Source organism: Rhinoderma darwinii, chromosome 12, assembly GCF_050947455.1.
Source record: "Rhinoderma darwinii isolate aRhiDar2 chromosome 12, aRhiDar2.hap1, whole genome shotgun sequence".
Taxonomy (NCBI): Eukaryota; Metazoa; Chordata; class Amphibia; order Anura; family Rhinodermatidae; genus Rhinoderma; species Rhinoderma darwinii.
The window spans coordinates 12,092,861-12,119,279 of record NC_134698.1 but is presented as its reverse complement, the minus strand read 5'-3'; the positions used below and the strand labels follow the sequence as shown (position 1 = coordinate 12,119,279).

The window sequence follows — 26,419 nt, the reverse complement described above, 5'->3', positions numbered from 1 at the left end:
GAGGAGGGGAGCAGGGGGACAAAGTAGGAGCAAAGTGAGAAACACATAGGCTGCTGGTAAGTATTATATTTTACCCCAGTGCTGGATTCTGCTGTATAATCCATTCCATGCTGCTGTAGCTTCTATATATGTATTAGATAGAGATAGGAGAGCAGGATTATCCTCTTCCATGTGTACAGTGTATAGAAGACATGATAACAGTTAGGCTCCACCCACTAGCTCAGAGACCACTGAGAAATACAGATAGAGCCTGCAGAGGGGAAAACTGCTAAAACATGCACAACACATGTCATAAAATGGCCGGATATAGTGTTATTACTCATGTACACACATATGACAGCTTGCTCTGAAAAGTTAGTTACGCTCTAAGTCCCTGCTGTTTATAGACATATGAGTCCATTGTGTGGTCTCATTCTACTATTGACAGCCTTCTTTGGTGATTGTGTATACAGCTACAGCATTAATTGCAGGGATGTATATACAATATATGTCAATCTACTTAGCTTCTCCTGCATATAACATGCTGTCCAGAGATAGGACATCATGTTCAACATGACAGGCTCATTGTAATAAAAAATGTTACATAGTTACATAGTTAGTACGGCTGAAAAAAGACACATGTCCATCAAGTTCAACCAAGGGAAGGGAAAAGGGAAGGAAAAATTTCTACACATAGGAGCTAATATTTTTTTGTTCTAGGAAATTATCTAACCCTTTTTTAAAGCCATCTACTGTCCCTGCTGTGACCAGCTCCTGCGGTAGGCTATTCCATAGATTCACAGTTCTCACTGTAAAGAAGCCTTGTCGCCTCTGCAGCTTGAACCTTTTTTTCTCCAGACGGAGGGAGTGCCCCCTTGTTTTTTGAGCGGGTTTTACAAGGAACAGGATATCACCATATTTTTTGTATGTGCCATTAATATATTTATATAAGTTAATCATGTCCCCCCTTAGTCGTCTTTTTTCAAGGCTAAATAGGTTTAATTCTTTCAATCTTTCCTCATAACTTAAATTCTCCATGCCCCTTATTAGCTTCGTTGCTCTTCTTTGTATTTTTTCCAACTCCAGGGCATCCTTTCTATGAACTGGAGCCCAGAACTGAACTGCATATTCTAGATGAGGCCTCACTAATGCTTTGTAAAGTGGCATTATTACATCCCTGTCCCGCGAGTCCATGCCTCTTTTAATACACGACAATATCCTGCTGGCCTTTGAAGCAGCTGATTGACACTGCATGCTGTTATTGAGTTTATGTAAAAGCTTTTACATAACAATTTACATGATGACTTATAGATGACTTATAGACATGATGTTTCATCTCTAAATGAGATTGATCAAGTGATCCATGTATCATACTAGTATTAAAGTTCAGGTAAATTGATGAGTAATGTTATAATAAATAGCCCTGCAATATATACAGTACAGTATGTTATATTCTTTATAATGCAGGAAGTAAACGTCTACGACTGGTAAATGGCACTGCCCGATGTGCTGGCAGAGTGGAGGTCTATCATAATGGAAGATGGGGGACTATCTGCGATGACTACTGGGATAAAGCAGATGCAGATGTGGTTTGTAGGCAGCTGGATTGTGGTTTTTCCGTGAAAGCTACAACTGAAGCCTATTACGGGAGAGGAACTGGGGCCATCTGGCTGGATGATGTAGAATGTGGGGGAAACGAAACAAACATCTGGAACTGTCCTTCAAAGCAGATTGGTGACCATGACTGTGGTCATAAAGAAGATGCAGGTGTAATATGTTCAGGTAAGAGAGAATGTTTAAACGTAGCTGATGAGTGGATCTTAATAACCGATTTGGTTGCTTTTTGCCGATACTTGAATTTCTTTATTTCACTAACATAAGACACCAGGACGGCTAAAATGCTGAAATAAGGCCCCATACCATAATATGAAAAGATCATGTCTGTGAAAATACTTGCAAAACCAATTCGGCCCTCTATAATAAAAAGGTATCGCTTGTACTGCTAAAACTAGCCATACAATTCTAACCCTCAATATGGCGGTCTACCATCCATTAAAGTCAATAAGTCACAGCTGAGCATATGGAGGGTTTTATTATAGACATTGCTGTAGACTATATTTTACTAGTAGTTGCACTTCACCAGAGGGTAGCCTTTTCCACTGTAATTTGATATGTATGTAAATGGAGCTGTAAGGGTAAATTCACACAGAGAATTTTCTTACAGAAATTTTTTAAAATCTGTTCCGTATATCTGAAAGTTTTTATTTTGTATGGACCATATGCATGGATTCATACAAACCTCATGCAGATATAGTATATGACACAGACAATTTTCTGTTTTGTGTCTATATTCAGTTTAAGGATACGTGGTAAACATATGCCAAATTTATGTAGCGTACAACATACTCTATGCTAAAAATCTGTCAGCCAGGAAATTCTAGACTAAACCAGTCATAGTTTTTTTAATTTTAAAAATTCTAAGGCTGGGTTTACATAAGACAGTTGTGTCTAGCCAGCTGCCTGAGCCAGACAAAAGTGTTGACAAATTTTGTGCATCTGTCCAGTGTCCATTGGCCATGCATTGTTACTCTGTCTGGCTCTGGGAGACGATCGGTGGCAAAACTAATGGCACAGGATGCAACACACACTACACAGGTAACTTTGGGATCAGTTTTGTCATCAGGCATACTACAAAAACCCCATAGGGGAAAAAAAATTGGAAAGCCCTAAGGGCAATACTCACACATATATGGAATGTTTTTTGCACATTTTGTACTCTTTATTTAAAACTTCACCATTTGGATTATAAAAAAAAACTGTTTGATTATAAAATAATAAACTGTTGTCAAGTCAACTCTTTTGAGCACCCTTCAAAATTTTAATATAGAATTCACCTATATAAAAAGTAGAGTATCTTTGTAAATACATTACATTGATTGCATTTAAAAGGGTTGTCTCGCATTATCCTCCCTTCTAGCCCCCATATGAGCCAGACTGGAGAGCCATTCACAATAGGCATCCATTCTTTTTGATGGCTGGCATGTTATACTACATTTACTCTGCAGCCGATGCAGCTTTGCCCATGGATAACAGTTTATCGTTGGTGTTACTGATGACCAACCGGTAGCAATGGGCTGGATTTAATTTCAAAGTCCTTATAAGATAATCCGTTACATTTATCATTATTTACAGCCTGTCTTATAGCAAAGTGTTCTTTTAACTATTCTGTAGGTTTCAGAGCTGACATCTCCCAGTATTTGCTGCTGGTTCAATGTCTGCACAAATATTTTGGGTAGTGTAGTCTATACACTAGCTACTCTCTACTATAATCGAATATAGGAAAATCGAACTGTCTCACTACATTATCACATTTTGTGGTGTTTCTGATAACAAGGTTGTCGACTTATTTAATTAGCAAACAGCAGAATTATGAATTCAGCACTGGATCAATACAAGATACAAGTGTTACAATGTGTTTACAAACATACTCTACATTTATGTAGATTATACTTATATATAAACTGTAAAATGGTCTTCAATGGCAATCTGTCTCTTAAAGGCATTGTACACCTTTTGAAGGATTATTTTAAAATTTTTATTAAATCAATGTGTTTTGTATTTTTAAGCACATTTCCGACTTATATTTATTTTTTTAACTTTTTACGATACAGCTTTTATATATTCTGTGTACATAGAAACTATACAGTTCTCTCTCAGCCGAATCCATCAGTTCAGTTGATCTTATATGTGATGGATGTTAGCTAAATCCATCAGTTCAGCTCAACTGACGGAATTGGCTGAGAGAAAACGATACAACTTCGATGTATACAGGACACAAAGGTAAAATATAAAACTTTTTTTTAATAAAAGTCAATTTGAAAATTGCTTAAAAACAAATTCATTTAATAAGGAAATCTTTTATCATATGTCAACTTGTAACATAAATATTGGAAAAAATATATATATATTTTTTTTTAACAGAAGTGGAAATTATTTTCTTGCATGTGCCATTAAAATAATTTAAGGCTAACATACAATAATATAATATTAGGAAATAGGTATTGCGAAAATTTATAATAAATATATCTAAACAAATTGTTATAATTATTCTTATTTTTATTATGCATGTAAATAAATACATATTGTTTTTGTAGAATTTGTGGGTATCCGTCTGGTTGGTGGACAGCAGGAATGTGAAGGACGGTTGGAAATCTATTATAATGGAAGCTGGGGCTCAGTATGCAATAATGTAATGACAGATATTTCAGTCTCTGTTATCTGCAAACATCTCAATTGTGGATCAGAGGGATATGTGGAGGCATCAAAAGTGTATGGCAATGGAAAATGGCCCTACTGGATAGATCATATTAATTGCACCAAGCCTAATACCTTACTATTGGAATGTCCATCATCGCCATGGAATATTAACTCCTGCTTTCATACAGAGCTTGCTCAATTAAAATGCAAGTATTTTGTTCTCTACATAATCTATTCTTCATTTTATTCACTGCACCATACCATATTCCAACATGGTATATTGCTTGTGTTATTTCATAATACTCATTCAACAAATTGTTTAAGCTATTGGTGAAAAGTACTGGTTTGTTCAGCGCTGCAGAAAGAGGTAGATGGAACTTGGCAAATTGAATAAATAGGTATTTATTGAATTACGTCTTACGGCTCCGAACTAGGGCCGACCTCAAGTACAACAATTAATACAGTGGTTTAAGCTGCCCCTGTGGCTGATTTTGAAGGAACACTGTGGTCAGCAGTTTCTTATTGAGAGGATCCCAAACAAATAACTCCCCATATCTCAACCTTCTTGACCTCTGTGAACTGAGGAACTGGGATATTATTGTCTACTACAGTCACAACTGAATTTAAAGGTTTAAAGGATAACTATACTTTTAATTTTTTTTACACTAAATAGTAACTTTAGAAGTTTTGATCGGTGGGAGTCAGAGCACTGAGACCCCCACCGATCACTAAAGCAAAGTAGCAAAAGTGCTCGGGTGAGAGTATACCGCTTAGTTTCTGATCGGATTTCCGAGCGAGCTGTGTACAGACTCATAGACTTTCTATTGAGCCAGTAAAGCCGATCAGAAACAAAGCGGCACAGTGCTTACCAAGCACTTTAGCAGCTTAGTTTTAGCGATCGGTGGGGGTCTTAGTACTCGGACGCACATTGATCAAAACGTCTGACGTGTCACTACAATGTTTTTTAAATGTTTGGTTACCCTTTAAAGTGAACTTAGACTAATGAAAAGAAATAAAAAGCAAAACATATTTATCAGTGTACTCTAAATTTTCATTCATGTAAGGCCTCATGCACACAGATAAATATGGAACCATACTGTAACTCTGTGCACTCCCGATTATTCACCCGCTCGCCGTGCTCTTTGCATGCTCCATTGCCTCAAATTACATAGAAATTCTCTTCTGAAATCTTTGTCACATGGAAGCACACAAAATATTTAATTTTTGCTTGTGATTCGTAGCCCAAGACCTGGATGTTGGCCCTTGACTAGTGTCAGTCGGAGCAAAGAGTTGCACAATGAAGATTGACAGATATACTCCAGTGCAGGAAACAATATCAGAGTTCATTGTTGGGTTGGCAATGGGGCAGATGGAGGCCTGGGGCTCCTGACAATGGAAATATCTTATGATTCGATTTTGATTTCATAATTCTTTTTTCCGTTTTTCCTTTTTAATTTTAGGCATTGAAAGCAAATCAATAGCCAAACAAAGCTGCCCAATATCCCACCCATGTTCAGGTTAGTCCAGTTTTTTTTACAGATCAAATTGTCAAGTCAAATCATGTAGTAAGTAAGATTGCTTGGTGAAAATTTTGTACTGGTTGTCTATCCTTTTGATATAAAGGAGGTAATTTGAATTTGCTAATTTGTTATGTTCAGTTTATAAGAAGGTGTCAACATTTTGACATAAATCATTTATAAAGGGAATGATTAAGATGCTTAGACACTGGGACACGACATTACTAGTAAGTTGAATCGTAAAATTGCAATATCTTGTTGCAATATAGTCTTACCCTTAATATGTGGTCTATATTGATTTGGTTGCACCCTATGCGTGTCCAAAAAAAATTAGAAAATAAGGTGAACACTGTGAATAGTAGATTATATAGCATTCGCATTCTCTTATTTTTGCTCAGTAACTATATTAATGTGTACCTGGAAAGTTATACTGTAAATTAATTAACCTACAATAACATTCCCCACCCTAAGACAATAACAACCGTGCCTTTATGGAGCCATTTACCTGTTTCTGGACAAAGATAAAGCCCATTTTAATTTCAGAAGTTCCATGAGCAAAATCTTCGCAAAGGACAGGCAGTAGGTGGGCACCTCCTTGTAGTGGCATCTGAAAGGGAACTGTTCATAGTGCCAAGTTCCCTTATATATTATGCAGAGGTTCATAAGGAATATGTATACTACAAGCTCCATAAAGTTAAAGATAGGAAGTACACTAGAAGCAAGAGGTACTGATGTACTGTAATGAACTTAGCCGCAGGTATACACCACATTTTCTCTAACCTACTAGTTGGAGAACTGTTAGGAAGAGAACTGATCTGTATTACAGCCAGGGTGGGTTAGAGGGTATGCTGTGAAGATTTACTTTGCCACACCTCCCATACCACATACCTTCCACATAAATAATGCCACCTTATAATGTTCACATAAATAATGCTGTACATATATATGTATTATGGTATGTATTATAGTAGATAGATAGATAGATAGATAGATAGATAGATAGATAGATAGATAGATAGATAGATAGATAGATAGATAGATAGATGATAGATAGATAGATAGATAGATAGATAGATAGATAGATAGATAGATAGATAGATAGATATTAGATAGATATGAGATAGATAGATAGATAGATAGATAGATTGATAGATATACATACGTATATATACAAACACACACACACACACACACTATATATATATATATATATATATATATATATATATATATATATACACTACCGTTCAAAAGTTTAGGGTCACTTAGAAATGTCCTAATTTTTGCAAGAAAAGCACAGTTTTTTTCAATGAAGATAACATTAAATTAATCAGAAATTCACTCTATACATAGTTAATGTGCTAAATGACTATTCTAGCTGCAAACGTCTGGTTTTTAATGCAATATCTACATAGGTGTATAGAGGCCCATTTCCAGCAACCATCACTCCAGTGTTCTAATGGTACATTGTGTTTGCTAACTGTGTTAGAAGGCTAATGGATGATTAGAAAACCCTTGTGCAATTATGTTAGCACCGCTGTGAACAGTTTTGCTGTTTAGAGGAGCTATAAAACTGACCTTACTTTGAGCTAGTTGAGAATCTGGAGCATTACATTTGTGGGTTCGATTAAACTCTCAAAATGGCTAGAAAAAGAGAGCTTTCATGTGAAACTCGACAGTCTATTCTTGTTCTTAGAAATGAAGGCTATTCCATGCGAGAAATTGCCAAGAAACTGAAGATTTCCTACAACGGTGTGTACTACTCCCTTCAGAGGACAGCACACACAGGCTCTAACCAGAGTAGAAAGGGAAGTGGGAGGCCCCGCTGCACAACTGAGCAACAAGACAAGTACATTTGAGTCTCTAGTTTGAGAAATAGACGCCTCCCAGGTCCTCAACTGGCAGCTTCATTAAATAGTACCTGCAAAACGCCAGTGTCAACGTCTACAGTGAAGAGGCAACTCCGGGATGCTGGCCTTCAGGGCCGAGTGGCAAAGAAAAAGCCATACCTGAGACTGGCTAATAAAAGGAAAAGATTAATATGGGCAAAAGCACACAGACATTGGACAGAGGAAGATTGGAAAAAAGTGTTATGGACAGACGAATCGAAGTTTGAGGTGTTTGGATCACACAGAAGAACATTTGTGAGACGCAGAACAACTGAAAAGGTGCTGGAAGAGTGCCTGACGCCATCTGTCAAGCATGGTGGAGGTAATGTGATGGTCTGGGGTTGCTTTGGTGCTGGTAAAGTGGGAGATTTGTACAAGGTAGAAGGGATTTTGAATAAGGAAGGCTATCACTCCATTTTGCAACGCCATGCCATACCCTGTGGACAGCGCTTGATTGGAGCCAATTTCATCCTACAACAGGACAATGACCCAAAGCACACCTCCAAATTATGCAAGAACTATTTAGGGAAGAAGCAGGCAGCTGGTATTCTATCTGTAATGGAGTGGCCGGCGCAGTCACCAGATCTCAACCCCATAGAGCTATTTTGGGAGCAGCTTGACCGTATGGTACGCAAGAAGTGCCCATCAAGCCAATCCAACTTGTGGGAGGGGCTTCTGGAAGCATGGGGTGAAATTTCTCCCGATTACCTCAGCAAATTAACAGCTAGAATGCTAAAGGTCTGCAATGCTGTAATTGCTGCAAATGGATCATTCTTTGACGAAAGCAAAGTTTGAAGGAGAAAATAATTATTTCAAATAAAAATCATTATTTCTAACCTTGTCAATGTCTTGAATATATTTTCTAGTCATTTTGCAACTAATTTGATAAATATAAGTGTGAGTTTTCATGGAAAACACAAAATTGTCTGGGTGACCCCAAACTTTTGAACGGTAGTGTATATATATATATATTTAGATGTAGATATATAGATAGATATATATCTATCTCTCTATCTCTCTATCATCTATCTCATATCTATCTATCTATCTATCTATCTATCTATCTATCTATCTATCTATCTATCTATCTATCTATCTATCTATCTATCTATCTATCTATCTATCTATCTATCTATCTATCTCATATCTATCTATCTATCTATCTATCTATCTATCTATCTATCTATCTATCTATCTATCTATCTATCTATCTATCTATCTATCTATCTATCTATCTATCTATCTATCTATATCTCTCTGTATATATATATAAAATGCCAGTTACTGTATATATAAAGAATACCACCATCTACTCTATAAAAATAATACAACCATATCCTGAGCAGACACATAACTCTGCATATACTGTACTCACATTTAATAATGTTAATTACTGTTATCACATATAATACCAAAATATAATTTACTCACATATAACACCACTATATGCTGCATACAAATAATACTGCTATATCATGCACACGCATGTAATATTGCTATATAACCTAAACACATGTAAGGCCACTGTTTATTTGCTGTGATGGCACACTTTTACTCAGGAGGACTGATGCACCTTGTCGCACACTCCTAAGGGTGGCCATGATTACAACAGCGGGTGCACACAGAGAGCAGCGGACCTTCCTTTTTTACTGTGTGCAGCTTAGAATCCGTATTCTGCTTCCCACTGCGCTAGATACAGAGACCAGCAGGAAAGGAGCTTGCAATAAACATGTCAGGCATTAGAACAAGGGCTATATGTTGGGGTGCAGCAGGCAAAAAAGGGGCACTAAAGGTGTAATAAATATTCGTCAAAGTTAACGTGCCCTAATGATATGAGAAAAGTTGGCTTTAATTGGTGATACACTTTAAATAACCTTTTCTCTTCTTTTAGACAATGACAGGATTCGTCTTACTGGAGGAGGAAACAACTGCTCCGGCAGAGTGGAAGTGTTTTTCCAGGGTCGGTGGGGAACAGTGTGTGATGATGAATGGGATATCAATGATGCAGAAGTCGTCTGCAGACAGATAGGATGTGGCTCTGCTATGAACGCCACTACAGAAGCCATGTTTGGAAAAGGAACCGGTCCCATTTGGCTGAGTGAGGTCCAATGTAATAGATATGAGCGAGCTCTGCAGGATTGCTGGTCTAAACACTGGAATAAAAGTGACTGTCTCCATAAGGAAGATGCAGGAGTCATATGTTTTGGTATGTGTGCTTTAAAAAGATGATTTTTTTTTGTGTGTGACTTATTAAAACTTCTCAATTGTATTGTTCTTATATGAGCAGGTAGTCACTTCCATAACTGTAATATGGGCTTCATCAAGATTGGGTCTATGCTATAAGTTTTGCTCTGCTTCAGTCAGCTAATCCCCCTGTACAACTTTGTATTTGACTGTCCAATGAAACCGATCCTGATGAATGAGGCTCTTATATTTTTGTATGTAGTACTTAATATAGCGTATAATGACCTGATGACATGTCAGCACAGGCTCAGTTCACATCTCATCTTCAGATACGTCGAAGGTATACTTTGAGAGTATTCCCCGGTGTATGCCTCCGACGTATGCCATAAGAGCTCTGTTTGTCTAAGAACACTTTTTTCATCTTCCATCTCGTCTGTCAATCATTTATTGTTTCAGTCTAAGCATGCATTAGTCGCTATTTGCCATACATTCTTGCTTTCCTACAATGCAGTCTTTTATGGGTACACTATGTTTTATTCTAATATTTTTGGCTAAATATGCATACCCCTTCACACACATACGCATAGGAATTATATTTATGCACTTATTATATCTATCTATCTATCTATCTATCTATCTATCTATCTATCTATCTATCTATATATATATATATATATATATATATATATATATATATATACACTACCGTTCAAAAGTTTAGGGTCACTTAGAAATTTCCTTCTTTTTGAAAGAAAAGCACAGTTTTTTTCAATGAAGATAACATTAAATTAATCAGAAATACACTCTATACATTGTTAATGTGCTAAATGACTATTATAGCTGCAAATGGTTTTTAATGCAATATCTACATAGGTGTATAGAGGCCCATTTCCAGCAACCATCACTCCAGTGTTCTAATGGTACATTGTGTTTGCTAACTGTGTTAGAAGGCTAATGGATGATTAGAAAACACTTGAAAACCCGTGTGCAATTATGTTAGCACCGCTGTAAACAGTTTTGCTGCTTAGAGGAGCTATAAAACTGACCTTCCTTTGAGCTAGTTGAGAATCTGGAACATTACATTTGTGGGTTTGATTAAACTCTCAAAATGGCTAGAAAAAGAGAGCTTTCATGTGAAACTCGATAGTCTATTCTTGTTTTTAGAAATGAAGGCTATTTCATGCGAGAAATTGCCAAGAAACTGAATATTTCCTACAACGGTGTGTACTACTCCCTTCAGAGGACAGCACAAACAGGCTCTAACCAGAGTAGAAAAAGAAGTGGGAGGCCCCGCTGCACAACTGAGCAACAAGACAAGTACATTCGAGTCTCTAGTTTGAGAAATAGACGCCTCCCAGGTCCTCAACTGGCAGCTTCATTAAATAGTACCTGCAAAACGCCAGTGTCAACGTCTACAGTGAAGAGGCGACTCCGGGATGCTGGCCTTCAGGGCAGAGTGGCAAAGAAAAAGCCATATCTGAGACTGGCTAATAAAAGGAAAAGATTAATATGGGCAATAGCACACAGACATTGGACAGAGGAAGATTGGAAAAAAGTGTTATGGACAGACGAATCGAAGTTTGAGGTGTTTGGATCACACAGAAGAACATTTGTGAGACGCAGAACAACTGAAAAGATGCTGGAAGAGTGCCTGACGCCATCTGTCAAGCATGGTGGAGGTAATGTGATGGTCTGGGGATGCTTTGGTGCTGGTAAAGTGGGAGATTTGTACAATGTAAAAGGGATTTTGAATAAGGAAGGCTATCACTCCATTTTGCAACGCCATGCCATACCCTGTGGACAGCGCATGATTGGAGCCAATTTCAACCTACAACAGGACAATGACCCAAAGCACACCTCCAAATTATGCAAGAACTATTTAGGAAGAAGCAGGCAGCTGGTATTCTATCTGTAATGGAGTGGCCAGCGCAGTCACCAGATCTCAACCCCATAGAGCTGATGTGGGAGCAGCTTGACCGTATGGTACACAAGAAATGCCCATCAAGTCAATCCAACTTGTGGGAGGGGCTTCTGGAAGCATGGGGTGAAATTTCTCCCGATTACCTCAGCAAATTAACAGCTAGAATGTCAAAGGTCTGCAATGCTGTAATTGCTGCAAATGGAGCATTCTTTGACGAAAGCAAAGTTTGAAGGAGAAAATTATTTCAAATAAAAATCCTTATTTCTAACCTTGTCAATGTCTTGACTATATTTTCTAGTCATTTTGCAACTCATTTGATAAATATAAGTGTGAGTTTTCATGGAAAACACAAAATTGTCTGGGTGACCCAAAACTTTTGAACCGTAGTGTATATATATATATATATATATATATATATATACATATATATATATATATATATATATATATATATATATATATATATATATATATGTATATATGTATATATATATATATATATATATATATATATATATATATATATATATATATACACAGTAAAGGAAATAAGTATTTGATCCCTTGCTGATTTTGTAAGTTTGCCCACTGTCATAGACATGAACAGTCTAGAATTTTTAGGCTAGGTTAATTTTACCAGTGAGAGATAGATTATATTTAAAAAAAAAACCATAAAATCACATTGTCAAAATTATATATATTTATTTGCATTGTGCACAGAGAAATAAGTATTTGATCCCTTTGGCAAACAAGCCTTAATACTTGGTGGCAAAACCCTTGTTGGCAAGCACAGCAGTCAGACGTTTTTTGTAGTTGATAATGAGGTTTGCACACATGTTAGATTGAATTTTGGCCCACTCCTTTTTGCAGATCATCTGTAAATCATTAAGATTTCGAGGCTGTCACTTGGCAACTCGGATCTTCAGCTCCCTCCATAAGTTTTCAATGGGATTAAGGTCTGGAGACTGGCTAGGCCACTCCATGACCTTAATGTGCTTCTTTTTGAGCCAATCCTTTGTTGCCTTGGCTTTATGTTTCGGGTCATTGTCGTGCTGGAAGACCCAGCCACGAGCCATTTTTAATGTCCTGGTGGAGGGAAGGAGGTTGTCGCTCAGGATTTGACGGTACATGGCTCCATCCATTCTCCCATTGATGCGGTGAAGTAGTCCTGTGCCCTTAGCAGAGAAACACCCCTAAAACATAACGTTTCCACCTCCATGATTGACAATGGGGACAGTGTTCTTTGGCTCATAGGCAGCATTTCTCTTCCTCCAAACACGGCGAGTAGAGTTAATGCCAAAGAGCTCAATTGTAGTCTCATCTGACCACAGCACCTTCTCCCAATCACTCTAAGGCTGGGTTCACACAACCTATTTTCAGACGTAAACGAGGCGTATTATGCCTCGTTTTACGTCTGAAAATAGGGCTACAATACGTCGGCAAACATCTGCCCATTCATTTGAATGGGTTTGCCGACGTACAGTGCAGACAGCTGTCAAACGATGACGCGTAAAATGCCTGCCTCGTCAAAGAAGCGCAGGACACTTCTTTGGACGTTTTTGGAGCCGTTTTCTCATAGACTCTATTGAAAACAGCTCCAAAAACGGCCGAAAAAAGGGCGCGAAAACGCAGCGAAAAACGCAGCGAAAAATGTGTTGCTCAAAAAACGTCTGAAAATCAGGTGTTGTTTTCCCTTGAAAACAGCTCCGTATTTTCAGACGTTTTTGGCTCAGCGTGTGAACATACCCTCAGAATCATCCAGATGTTCATTTGCAAACTTCAGACGTGCCTGTACATGTGCCTTCTTGAGCAGGGGGACCTTGCGGGCACTGCAGGATTTTAATCCATTACGGTGTAATGTGTTACCAATGGTTTTCTTGGTGACTGTGGTCCCAGCTGTCTTGAGATCATTAACAAGTTCCCCCTGTGTAGTTTTTGGCTGAGCTCTCACCTTCCTTAGGATCAAGGATACCCCACGAGGTGAGATTTTGCATGGAGCCCCAGATCGATGTCGATTGACAGTCATTTTGTATGTCTTCCATTTTCTTACTATTGCACCAACAGTTGTCTCCTTCTCACCCAGCGTCTTACTTATGGTTTTGTAGCCCATTCCAGCCTTGTGCAGGTCTATGATCTTGTCCCTGACATCCTTAGAAAACTCTTTGGTCTTGCCCATGTTGTAGAGGTTAGAGTCAGACTGATTCATTGAGTCTGTGGACAGGAGTCTTTTATACAGGTGACCATGTAAGAGCTGTCTATAATGCAGGCACCAAGTTGATTTGGAGCATGTAACTGGTCTGGAGGAGGCTGAACTCTTAATGGTTGGTAGGGGATCAAATACTTATTTCTCTGTGCACAATGCAAATAAATATGTATAATTCTGACTATGTGATTTTCAGTTTATATATATATATATATATATATATATATATATATATATATATATAATCTATCTCTCACCGGTAAAATTAACCTAGCCTAAAAATTCTAGACTGTTCATGACTTTGACAGTGGGCAAACTTACAAAATCAGCAAGGGATCAAATACTTATTTCCTTCACTGTATATATATATATATATATATATATATATATATATATACAGTCCAAATACAATCGAACTCAGCGAAATGTTGGGCCTTGTGCAAGTTACCGGAGGATGAATCACTTCGCCAACGAATTTGCAGAGAAAACCATAGGACAAAGGAACAGCACCAGGACTTCAATGAAGATGAAAAATGGTTGCTTTATTCACCTTTGTCCTACGTTTATATATACGTGTGTATATATATATATATGTATTTATTTTAGCTTGTGATTTTGTCATTAATAGGGTCCGAGGACAACTATGCATCTACTGCGTCGACCACCATAACAGGTAAAATGTGTCATTGAGTAACCTTAGTGTATTTTATTTTCCCATTTGCCATTTTCTGTGTTTTTTTTACAGCTGTTTTTGTCACATTTTGCAGTTTATTTTGTATTTTTTTTAAAAATTACAGGAAAAGAAATTGCAGCAGAAATGTTGTGGAAACATCACTTGTGCACATAGCCCAGGTTAAGCCCTGTTCACACCATGTTTATGGCCCCCGGTTTATATCTCCAATGGGAAAATCTCCCAACGTATATAGATGTAGCCATCTTTAACTTGATCCTGATAACTTGCTGCAGCGGGTTTTTTTTTGTGGTGTTTTTAATGTTGTTTGGATGGCCGTTCTTTGACGTTTTTTTTTTTTTGTGGGCAGATGATACATTAAAGTCCATAGTAAAATATAAAATGCACTACACACAACTGCGTTTTGGTTTGTGCATTTTTTTAGTCAGTTTTGTCGTCAGTCGCATTGTTTTCCATGCAGCGTGTTCTGGGTGTGGCGGTTTTTTTCTGCCGTTTTTCCCATTAGGGTTCTCTATAGGACTTTAAAAAAAAGTCATAAAAAAGCAAGCGCAAAATTACACTAAATGGAAAGGCAACAAAAAATACTACTAAGAATGCCATAAAAAAACACGTTACATTTTAATAACGCTTGCGATTTTAGAAGCGTTTGTTTGATGCAGTTGAAATTTGCTGAAAAAAATCTGTGTGTGAAGGAGACCTAAAAGGGGATTTTTTTTTCATAACAATAAGACAGCTTTTCGTTTATATAGCTGATTATTCTACTGTACATAAGGAAATAATAGCCAAATTCCCCTTCTAAGACTGCAATGTCATCATAACAAAATGCCGTGTATTTTCGACTTTTTCGCATTTTAATGGCCATGGTCAATGGTAGTTATTATATTAAACACAATTGGGCAGATTTATTAACACTGTCTTAAATTTATACAGTTTAGACTAGATGCATCAAATTTATTACAGTGGATCATGTTGGATGATAAGTTTGGCGCATCTATAGACACAACTGTATAACTTTATACCACCTCTAAGGCCTCATGCACACGACTGTGTTCGGTCTGTGATATACGGACCGCATGTCGGCCGCATTTCTCAGAATGAACATAGTTCAGGGAGCCGGGCTCCTAGCATCATAGTTATGTATGATGCTAGGTATGCCTGAACTATGTTTGGTCCCCTGAAATGCATCCGACATGGGGTCCGTATATCACGGACGGAACGCGGTAGTGTGCATGAGGCCTTAGTTGGCTTACGTGACACTAACTTTTGTACAAAATTTTGCCGTAATATGGCACATTTTAAGGCAAACTCCTTTCCCTCAATGTTGCCCCGTTTTCTCTGAGCCACCTCCTCTTGTTGAACAAAGCCCAAAGAATGTCTAAAATAGGAAATAAATATAGCGAACGGCACGTGCATCAGACTTCTGGGTCAAGTTACGTTTTATTAAATCAGAATATTCCGCAAAAAACTCTACTCTCGAAAGTAAAGAGTAACAATGATAATCCTCAGAACAAGGTATTTGCAATTATATCTCTATGCTAGATTGTGCCCCGAGTAAGAAATTGAAGGAAGTCTCTGTCACTAATTCTGACTCCCCCCCCCCCCCCAAAAAAAAAATGCTAACACGACTAGATAGGTGTGGAGGAAAGAAGTTTAAACATACCTAAGTTGGTGATCAAACTTCAAGCCTAGCTAGGAAGGTTTTAATTGCTCAGGCTCAATATGCTAATGAGATGCCAAGTGTCTGCTGGGCAGGGAAGTGTCCTGGCTTTTCGGATGTAAACTTTCCCAAACAACTCCTGCTGATGTCTCTCCACACAGCACACTGCCAATCTACATTTCAGGGAGCTCCACTTCTTCCTCATGCGAACCAGTAGGTAGTGGTCACGAGTATTAATTAGTAGTATAATCAGCAAATTGATAGCAGCTATAGTATAATTTACAAAACATATCCAATAAATACATTTCTTTTATAATATCAAATAATAAGAATACCTTAAAACTGTGTGCCTCATTTAAAGAGGATCTAGCATGGAGCAGTAAAATACATGGTGATTTAGCTTATTTTTCGACAGAATTTTGTGCCAGCTTTTTGGCGCATTATGTTGCATTTTAAGACACACTCCTTCCACTAAACCACACCCTCTTTTCTAGACATAATTTAAAAGTGTGTTGTGCAGCATAAATATCTGGTCTTTTTGGTACATTTGCTTAAAAAACATATCTAAAACAACATGTGACATTATGCGCCAGGATTACACCACGTTAGTACATCTGCGCATCTTTAGTCGTTTACTGTTCAATTGTTCATCCTGATGTTTGTTTCTAATATATAGATAGATGGATAGATATATTTATACTTTTTTTTCCTTGATTTTTTTAGCTCAGCTTGCGACAGATCATCACACATTTACCTATATTCCAAATGTATTTCTTACATTCTTCATTATCTTTGCACTTCTTTTTGGTGGGGCAATTATTATAATAGGATACTTGATAAAATATTCCAGGAGATACAAAAAAGGTAAGTGTGCTAAATATGCTGATTGTTTATTACCCTGATGTGTAGAGATGAGAAAAATGTTTCATCAGTTTTGAGTTTTGCTGTGAAATGGCTCTGCAAGCGAGATGCAGCCCGAAAAATGGCCGAAAATAAGCGGTGTGAACATACCCTCAGTCAGATAGCATTCCCCTTTTTTCTTCAATACCCCCAACTATATAGAGAACTGTTAGAAATAATTGAAAAATAGAAAAGTTTCATGTTGTTCATCTGTGTTCACAGTATTCTAGTGTTTTCCTTCTGTGACACAAGCATATAACATAGCCAATAAATATTTCATGTTATTTTAGTGCTCTGTGCTCACAGACTTCTTGTTGTTTTTTAATTTTAACATTTCTGACATAGAAAGAGTACACTGCAAAATAAATAATTTATGTAACTTCAGTGCACTATGTTAGCAGCCTTTCAGATTTTAGTTTTTTTATCCGTGACATTGCCACATGAGCATAATGTTAAATCATTTGTATCATTTTGGTGCTCTGTACTACAGTATTCCAGTTTTTTTTTAGCCTGTGATACGGAAAAATAAATAATTTGTTTACTTTTGGAACTGTGTGCTCTTAGTTTTCTATACATGTATTGAATGGAATAGAAACCATTTGCAAAAAATCATTATTGTAACAATGGTACTGCTAGGTGAGGTAGAAAAAAGAAACACGGCGCCGCAAATCAGAATCTGATAAAATAGAAATAAAATTGGGTCGATGAGACAATTCCGCTCACCTCGGGTGGTGGACACCAAGGAGGTGTCAACAAAGCTTAGGAAGCTGCAGCCAGGTCCACAACACAGCCAAACGAAGTTTGCTGTCGGTTTGTAGTAGTTTTAGGAGTAGGAAAAACGGGACCACCGGCGCTGCTTCAATCTTTAGGCGATACACAATACACAACCAACTTAGTGGATTAAGTGTATAAGGTTTTATTGGTAGGCTACGCGTTTCGACGTCGAACTGACGTCTTCCTCAGGCCAATACAGACTGTGCGGTTCCTGCCCTATTTATACATCAGGGCGAGGAATAAGACCGCCAGTTATAATGGGTCAAAGGTCACATGAGATACAGAAATATAAAAAACACAAGAAAGAAGCAGCATTAAAAAGCAATTACAAGTGTCATAATACGATAAGAATGAACGGGATTAACAACATCGTTTAATATATGATCGTTTATTCACCCACATTTCGATACATAAATATAGTTTTTGGCTGTCATATAAATCTCTCTTGAAAACACGGTACTGATCTGTCAGTTTAACTAAGAGTTTTAAAACAGCTTTTAAACATGTTGTTAATCCCGTTCATTCTTATCGTATTATGACACTTGTAATTGCTTTTTAATGCTGCTTCTTTCTTGTGTTTTTTATATTTCTGTATCTCATGTGACCTTTGACCCATTATAACTGGTGGTCTTATTCCTCGCCCTGATGTATAAATAGGGCAGGAACCGCACAGTCTGTATTGGCCTGAGGAAGACGTCAGTTCGACGTCGAAACGCGTAGCCTACCAATAAAACCTTATACACTTAATCCACTAAGTTGGTTGTGTATTGTGTATCGCCTAAAGATTGAAGCAGCGCCGGTGGTCCCGTTTTTCCTACTCCTAAAACTACAACAATGGTACTGTGCAGTCACAGAGTTCCATATTTTTTCATTTGTGACATGGACAGAGCACAGTACCAAATACAAATTTTATGTAATATACTGTAGGTTTGTTGTGTTCACAGCATCCCGTTTATTACAGAATCCTGACTTAACGCTTTTTATTAGACATTTCTCTTTTATATGTATTCATTTTTATTCTGTTTGTTCAAATTTCAAAACATGCTTGGAAAAGAAAAAAAACCATTCAAATTCTAACATTAATATATATATATATATATTTTTTTTTTTAAATATTGGTTAGCCCTCAGGAACATGAATTCCTTTATATCCTATGAACCTGTATATGAAGAGGTTAATTTAAGAACTATGGCAAAAAATGAGGTTTCATCCCAAAAATCAGGTAAGTTTTTAAAATTATTATTTTACAAGAGCATAATTACAATTAGTTTGAAATCCACGATACATGAGCCGAGCTGCTTGGGGTTCTCACATTATAGGAAATCTGTATTCAATAATAATTTTCTTTCCTTGACTAAAGTTTACCTATAAATACACAATTAAAATCACATTATTTCTTGGTTAGCTATACAGATGTAGTCAAGTTTTTCTTGACTCTGGTAACTTGCTGCATGGTGATATCACACAACAAAAGCCATCGAAAGTCATTGAAAAATTCAAGTTAAAGATTCTTACCACTGTGTATTTAATGCGTTAAGAGTCAAGATAAAGATGGCTACATCTGTACATGTTAACTAAATGTAGGGCTAGAAACAAAGGGAGAAGGTAGGATCCAGCGCTGAAGCGTTTAAAATGGAACAATTTTCCAAGTTTAATTGTTAAATTTCTAAAAAGAAGGTCCAGTGGTATGAAGTCCAGGGTGTATAAGAAATTGGAGGGAGGGTATCCTCTGTAAGCCTACGCGTTTCGGACAACGCTGTGTCCTTAGACTTGTCTAAGGACACAGCGTTGTCCGAAACGCGTAGGCTTACAGAGGATACCCTCCCTCCAATTTCTTATACACCCTGGACTTCATACCACTGGACCTTCTTTTTAGAAATTTAACAATTAAACTTGGAAAATTGTTCCATTTTAAACGCTTCAGCGCTGGATCCTACCTTCTCCCTTTGTTTCTACTTGATACTCCGTGTGCCGACACGAGGATCCGGGCGCTATCAACGACACACAGGAGTGTGTCAGGTGAGCTGGAGGATTTTTTCTACTTCTAAATGTAGGGCTGTCTGAGATTTTTATTTTCAATATCGTTAGACTACTTTTGGAAATTAGGATCTCCTGTACATGCCTTCCATATTAGTGGGCTCTCACTTTTGTGATGTTTGCTCAAACATAACTGTACCTTACAACCAGAGCCTGTAATGCATGCAAATTGTGACATGCAGCATTGCATATTATGAACATATTCCAGGCTGTTAGGGTAGAATATAATTCCCTGAAAGAGATATCATATCATGTCACATGGGTCTATATTATAGACCCATAGGGGCTCTGTGTGCCACTGTACAGCATAAATCAATAACGGGACATGAAAGGTAAACAAGAAATGTTTCCATTATTGACAGGAAGCAGAAAACTGTGCAAATATCATGAAGTTGTATAATTTTTAATTACACAATGAATGAACTTCATTAAAACTAAACCAGGAAATTTTCAAAAGAAAATCAGTGCAAAGATGTTCATTGCCTTTAACTTACTAATGACTGACCATACACATTTTCACAGCGGTCATTAAGGGCTCATGCACACGGACGTGCCTTTATCACGGCCTACAATTGCGGGCACGGCCGGCCGCTGAAGGCTGCATTTTTGGGCCGTTCTCCCATACAAGGTTTGGGAGCATGGCCCGTAAAAAATTAAAATTAGGACATGCTCCATAATTTCCGTCACGGTTCTACAGCACAGACACATATCCGTAGCGATACGGAAAGGTGACCGCAACCAATAGAACCGCGCAGGTCCGTATTACAGTCCGCAATTACAAGGATTTTTTACGGTCGTGTGCATGGGGCCTAAAGGTACTTATGCCACAGCGGTGTGAAAATGTGGCGCTGTGACATAATCCCGACCCGGGTGTCCCGTGCAGGCTAGAGCGGGTGTTGGACTGTCTAAAGACAGCTGGGAACCTCCTCTAGTCGGAAGGATCAAAATTAGCATCAATAGCGACTGCGGCATCTTAGTGTCTTCAGAGGAAGGGAAAATCAAAAATGTATAGCTCTTTGAATGTGACGATGGAAAAACAAGAAAATTGCTTGACCACTAAGGAAATAAACTGTTTTTATTTATGATATAAAATGCACATATATTACTTTATACAGTGTTGGGCCTCAGTGACCTTAACCAGAAGCTGGAGTACTATATATCTGAAGAGAAACTTCATGAGATGCTTGATGAAGGTTGGAGAAGTCACATTGATGTACAAAGTGGTTCCGCATTTTTTTTTAAAAAAATTTCCCCAGTGAAGAATTGAGATTTTTTCTTTAGATTACTTCAGTCACACAAACTGTGATTACTTTAGTACATCTTCCTCCAATCAAAGAGTTACTTATTCATGAGCCTCTCTTTTTACAATTAGAACATAATCTACCGTGAATCCAACCTTAAAAGGGGTTTACCAAAATTAAAAATGATTACTTATTCACAGGATAGGTGGAAATTTTATAATTCCTTGGGACCCCACTGCTGGGACTCTCACTGATCACGAGAATGGGGCCCCAAACCCCCCATTCCTCCTTACTGCTAGACTGTTCTTCGCTCCATTCAAAGTCTATAGGAATAATGGAAATAGCGGAGTACAGCGCTTGGCTGTTTCCGTCATTCTCAAAGACATTGAATGGAGTGACTGGGAAATGCTTGACCACTTCTCCATTCAAGATCCTTCTCACTGCAGGGGGTTCAGTAAGGAGGAACAGGGGGTTCAGGAACCAAGTTCTCATGATCAATGAGGGTCCCAATGGTGGGGCCCCCAGCATCAGACAATTATCACTTATCGTGTGGATAGGTGATTATTGTCAATTCTGGGAATACCCATTTAAGTATATTATCATTCCTATGCAGGAATATGTCAAGAAATAAAATTTATTGTGGGGTTATTATGATACACAAAGCATTGTAATTTTGTTCTAGGGCTAGAAAATGGATATGATGATGCGGAAGATTATTCTCCCCAGTACTTTTGTCCTGATGGAGAAATTTGCATGGAAGATAACAAAAATGATCTGCCAACGTCTTCTAATGGTTTGTATATGTTCATAACAATGTCTAGATTTACATGTGTTTAATATGAATTAAATTGAAATTCTTAAATGTGTTTTTGATATAGTTTTTTTAAAATTTTTGTAACATTTAATTTACATATTTACCTTCAATTATTCATTTAATTAAAGTACATCCTTCTCAATGACTATGTAACGAAATCACTATGCACGGGTAAAGTTTTATAGTATCCTGTAAAGATACCTGGCTGCATGGTTTTGTGAAATTATAAAAATGATTGTGGGGTTATTATAATATACGAAGCATTGTCCTTGTGTTCTAGATCTAGAAAATGGATATGATGATGCGGATGATTATTCTCCCGAGTCCTTTTATCCTGATGGGGAAATTAGCATGGAAGATAACAAAAAATATCTGCCAAAGTCTTCTAATGGTTTGTATATGTTTATAACAATGACTAGTTTTACATGTGTTTAATGATTTAGATTTCTATTTCTTAATGTGTTTTTATATTGTTTTTATAGTTATTGTTACATTTAATTTACAGATTTTATTCCAATTATTCGTTTAATTAAGGTACATCCTTCTTAATAACCATGATAAAGTTATACAAAATTCCAAATCCAAATTCAAATTATGCATAATCTAATAAAAGTAAAAAAGCTGATGTAGAAAAAATAGCAGTTGATTTTTAGTGGAGGATAGAATATTTTTTCTACTGTTAATATGAAGTTATGATTTTAAAAAAATGCTAATTCTTACATACATAATCCAGAATTTCATAAGGAAAACCATTTTAGAAACTTGAATTTCTTATAAAGACTTACATTATTTAATGTTTTTGTTTTTTCCAAAATAGACAAATATGAGCTCTATAGATAACTTCAGGCAAAGAAATATTACATATGATGTAGAGCATACAAATATGAAATACCACAATGATAATACTAGTTACCAATACAATTATTCTTGCGAGTACACATATTTACCCTCTGGAATATAGTATTACATGGTGCCTATTTAAAGGAATAAAGAATAATATAATACACGGAAGTCTCTACTCTTTGTCTAATAGAAGGATCTTGACATGGGAACCCTCTCTTCGATGTTTATATGCCCTAATAACACATACAGTGAAGGAAATAAGTATTTGATCCCTTGCTGATTTTGTAAGTTTGCCCACTGTCAAAGTCAAGAACAGTCTAGAATTTTTAGGCTAGGTTAATTTTACCAGTGAGAGATAGATTATATATTTAAAAAAAAAAAATCACATAGTCAAAATTATATATATTTATTTGCATTGTGCACAGAGAAATAAGTATTTGATCCCCTACCAACCATTAAGAGTTCAGCCTCCTCCAGACCAGTTACACGCTCCAAATCAACTTGGTGCCTGCATTAAAGACAGCTGTCTTACATGGTCACCTGTATAAAAGACTCCTGTCCACAGACTCAATGAATCAGTCTGACTCTAACCTCTACAACATGGGCAAGACCAAAGAGCTTTCTAAGGATGTCAGGGACAAGATCATAGACCTGCACAAGGCTGGAATGGGCTACAAAACCATAAGTAAGACGCTGGGTGAGAAGGAGACAACTGTTGGTGCAATAGTAAGAAAATGGAAGACATACAAAATGACTGTCAATCGACATCGATCTGGGGCTCCATGCAAAATCTCACCTCGTGGGGTATCCTTGATCCTGAGGAAGGTGAGAGCTCAGCCAAAAACTACACGGGGGGAACTTGTTAATGATCTCAAGGCAGCTGGGACCACAGTCACCAAGAAAACTATTGGTAACACATTACGCCGTAATGGATTAAAATCCTGCAGTCCCCGCAAGGTCCCCCTGCTCAAGAAGGCACATGTAGAGGCCCGTCTGAAGTTTGCAAATGAACATCTGGATGATTCTGAGAGTGATTGGGAGGAGGTGCTGTGGTTAGATGAGACTAAAATTGAGCTCTTTGGCATTAACTCAACTCGCCGTGTTTGGAGGAAGAGAAATGCTTCCTATGACCCATAGAACACCGTCCCCACTGTCAAGCATGGAGGTGGAAACATTATGTTTTGGGGGTGTTTCTCTGCTAAGGGCACAGGACTACTTCACCGCATCAATGGGAGAATGGATGGAGCCATGTACCGTCAAATCCTGAGTGACAACCTCCTTCCCTCCACCAGGACATTAAAAATGGCTCGTGGCTGGGTCTCCCAGCATGACAATGACCCGAAATATACAGCCAAGGCAACAAAGGAGTGGCTCAAAAAGAAGCACATTAAGGTCATGGAGTGGCCTAGCCAGTCTCCAGACCTTAATCCCATAGAAAACTTATGGAGGGAGCTGAAGATCCGAGTTGCCAAGCGACAGCCTCGAAATCTTAATGATTTACAGATGATCTGCAAAGAGGAGTGGGCCAAAATTCCATCTAACATGTGTACAAACCTCATCATCAACTACAAAAAACGTCTGACTACTGTGCTTGCCAACAAGGGTTTTGCCACTAAGTATTAAGTCTTGTTTGCCAAAGGGATCAAATACTTATTTCTCTGTGCACAATGCAAATAAATATATATAATTTTGACTATGTGATTTTCGTTTTTTTTTTTTTTTTTTATATAATCTATCTCACACTGGTAAAATTAACCTAGCCTAAAAATTCTAGACTGTTCATGTCTTTGACAGTGGGCAAACGTACAAAATCAGCAAGGGATCAAATACTTATTTCCTTCACTGTACGTATGGATATGGGTAGAGATGAGCGAACTTATGAAAAGTTCGGTTCGGCTAGTTCGCCGAATTTCACGAAAAAGTTCGATTCGGACCGAACTAGTTCTGACCGAACCTGCTCTTACCATTACGTAGCTCAGTCTGTTACCTCTCCTCCACTCCTGTCCTCAATAACACCTTCACATGATTGGCAAGTCACCACCCCGCACAAGATCCGCATGCTCATCTCCTGAAATACTCTGTGCTGCTGTGAACTCTGCTCTTACCATTACGTGGTGACTTGCCAATCATGTGAAGGTGTTATTGAGGACAGGAGTTGACTGCGGCGCGTAAATTACGCCTCGTGTGAACAGACAAACGTCTGCCCATTGCTTTGGGCAGATGTTTGTCAACGCTATTGAGGCGCTATTTTCGGATGTAATTTCGGGCAAAAACGCCCGAATTACGTCCGTAATTAAAGCGTGTGAACATACCCTAACTGTTTCAGCACCCTGGACAGTGAATTCTGATCAGAATATAGAGTAACCTGTAAAAAAAAAAAGATGTTCATACTTACAGAGAACTTTCTGCTTCCTCCAGTCCGGTTTCCTGGCCGTTGCCTTGGTGACGCGTCCCTCTAGACATCCGGCCCGACATTCCTGGATGACGTTACAGCCCATGTGACCGCTGCAGACAATCACAGGCTGCCACGGCCTCTGCAGCCAATCACAGGCTGCAGAGGCCGATGCAGCCAATCACAGGCTGCCGTGTCAGAAAAGAAGGTCGGACTGGAGGAAGAAGAGGGACTCGTCACCAAGACAACGACCGGGTACGTATGAAATGCTTTTTATTTTATTTTTAATCAGCAGCCTCTTTTCTCTATCAGTGATTGATAGAGACAAGTGGCTGCCGATTTGTCTAATATTTTTGTCCGGGTTCGGTCAAAACGTGTTCGGCCGAACCCGGTGAAGTTCGGATTAGCTGCGAACCGAACTTTTCCCGATGTTCGGACCGAAACCGGGTTCGGTTGTCCCCGGTTCGCTCATCTCTAGATATGGGTTATCCATTTGGGTAAAATATTTAAATTGTAGAATGACTGAATGTAGGATCAAATAAAAACGTACAAATACATAAATACAAAGTAGAAATCTCATTCTTTTACTGATTTTATGTGAGACTTTTTTTTTAAGCATTTAGTATGCAAACGTTCAGACAAGAAAAGTATATTATATATATATGTTATTTATTAGTAGTCATTAGATTTCCATTTTATGTTTCTCTAGACCTTGACCTGAATGAATCTGACAATCAAGACAACATTCCTCTTTCTGTCGATAAGGATTATGATGACGCTATATGTACAACACTCAAACGAGAATAAACCAAAGCATAAAGTTTTAATATTTTTTACAAGATTAATAAAACATGCACATTTTGCTTCAATGTACATGATAAAAATGTCAAAAACTGGAGCATAAAATTACTAAAAAATTAAATGCATTCATCATATTTTATGTTGCTTTCGTTGCTTGCTGATCAATAGGTCAATTATAATGCAATATAATAAAAAATATATATAATTACCTAGTGGACACAAATTTTATAGTTTAAATTGTTTTGAGAAATGACTTTGGTCTCTTCAGTAGGATTTAAGAAGGTTTTCTACAGACTGAATTGTGATACAAAAGTTGTTC

At 37.6% G+C, this 26,419-nt stretch overlaps 1 protein-coding gene across 1 annotated transcript in view; it reads left to right on the top strand.

Moving 5' to 3' along the window:
* LOC142665100 (antigen WC1.1-like) overlaps positions 1 to 26,106 on the top strand; it is a 97,463-nt gene extending 71,357 nt beyond the window's left edge. Inside the window, exons 25-35 of the mRNA XM_075844646.1 lie at positions 1,447 to 1,761; positions 4,134 to 4,511; positions 5,697 to 5,753; positions 9,534 to 9,852; positions 16,207 to 16,256; positions 17,022 to 17,162; positions 19,096 to 19,194; positions 21,125 to 21,202; positions 21,933 to 22,043; positions 22,345 to 22,455; positions 26,009 to 26,106. Coding sequence (XP_075700761.1) covers positions 1,447 to 1,761; positions 4,134 to 4,511; positions 5,697 to 5,753; positions 9,534 to 9,852; positions 16,207 to 16,256; positions 17,022 to 17,162; positions 19,096 to 19,194; positions 21,125 to 21,202; positions 21,933 to 22,043; positions 22,345 to 22,455; positions 26,009 to 26,106 — 1,757 coding nt within the window. The remainder of the gene's footprint in view (positions 1 to 1,446; positions 1,762 to 4,133; positions 4,512 to 5,696; positions 5,754 to 9,533; positions 9,853 to 16,206; positions 16,257 to 17,021; positions 17,163 to 19,095; positions 19,195 to 21,124; positions 21,203 to 21,932; positions 22,044 to 22,344; positions 22,456 to 26,008) is intronic.
* The last annotated feature ends 313 nt before the right edge of the window (positions 26,107 to 26,419 follow it).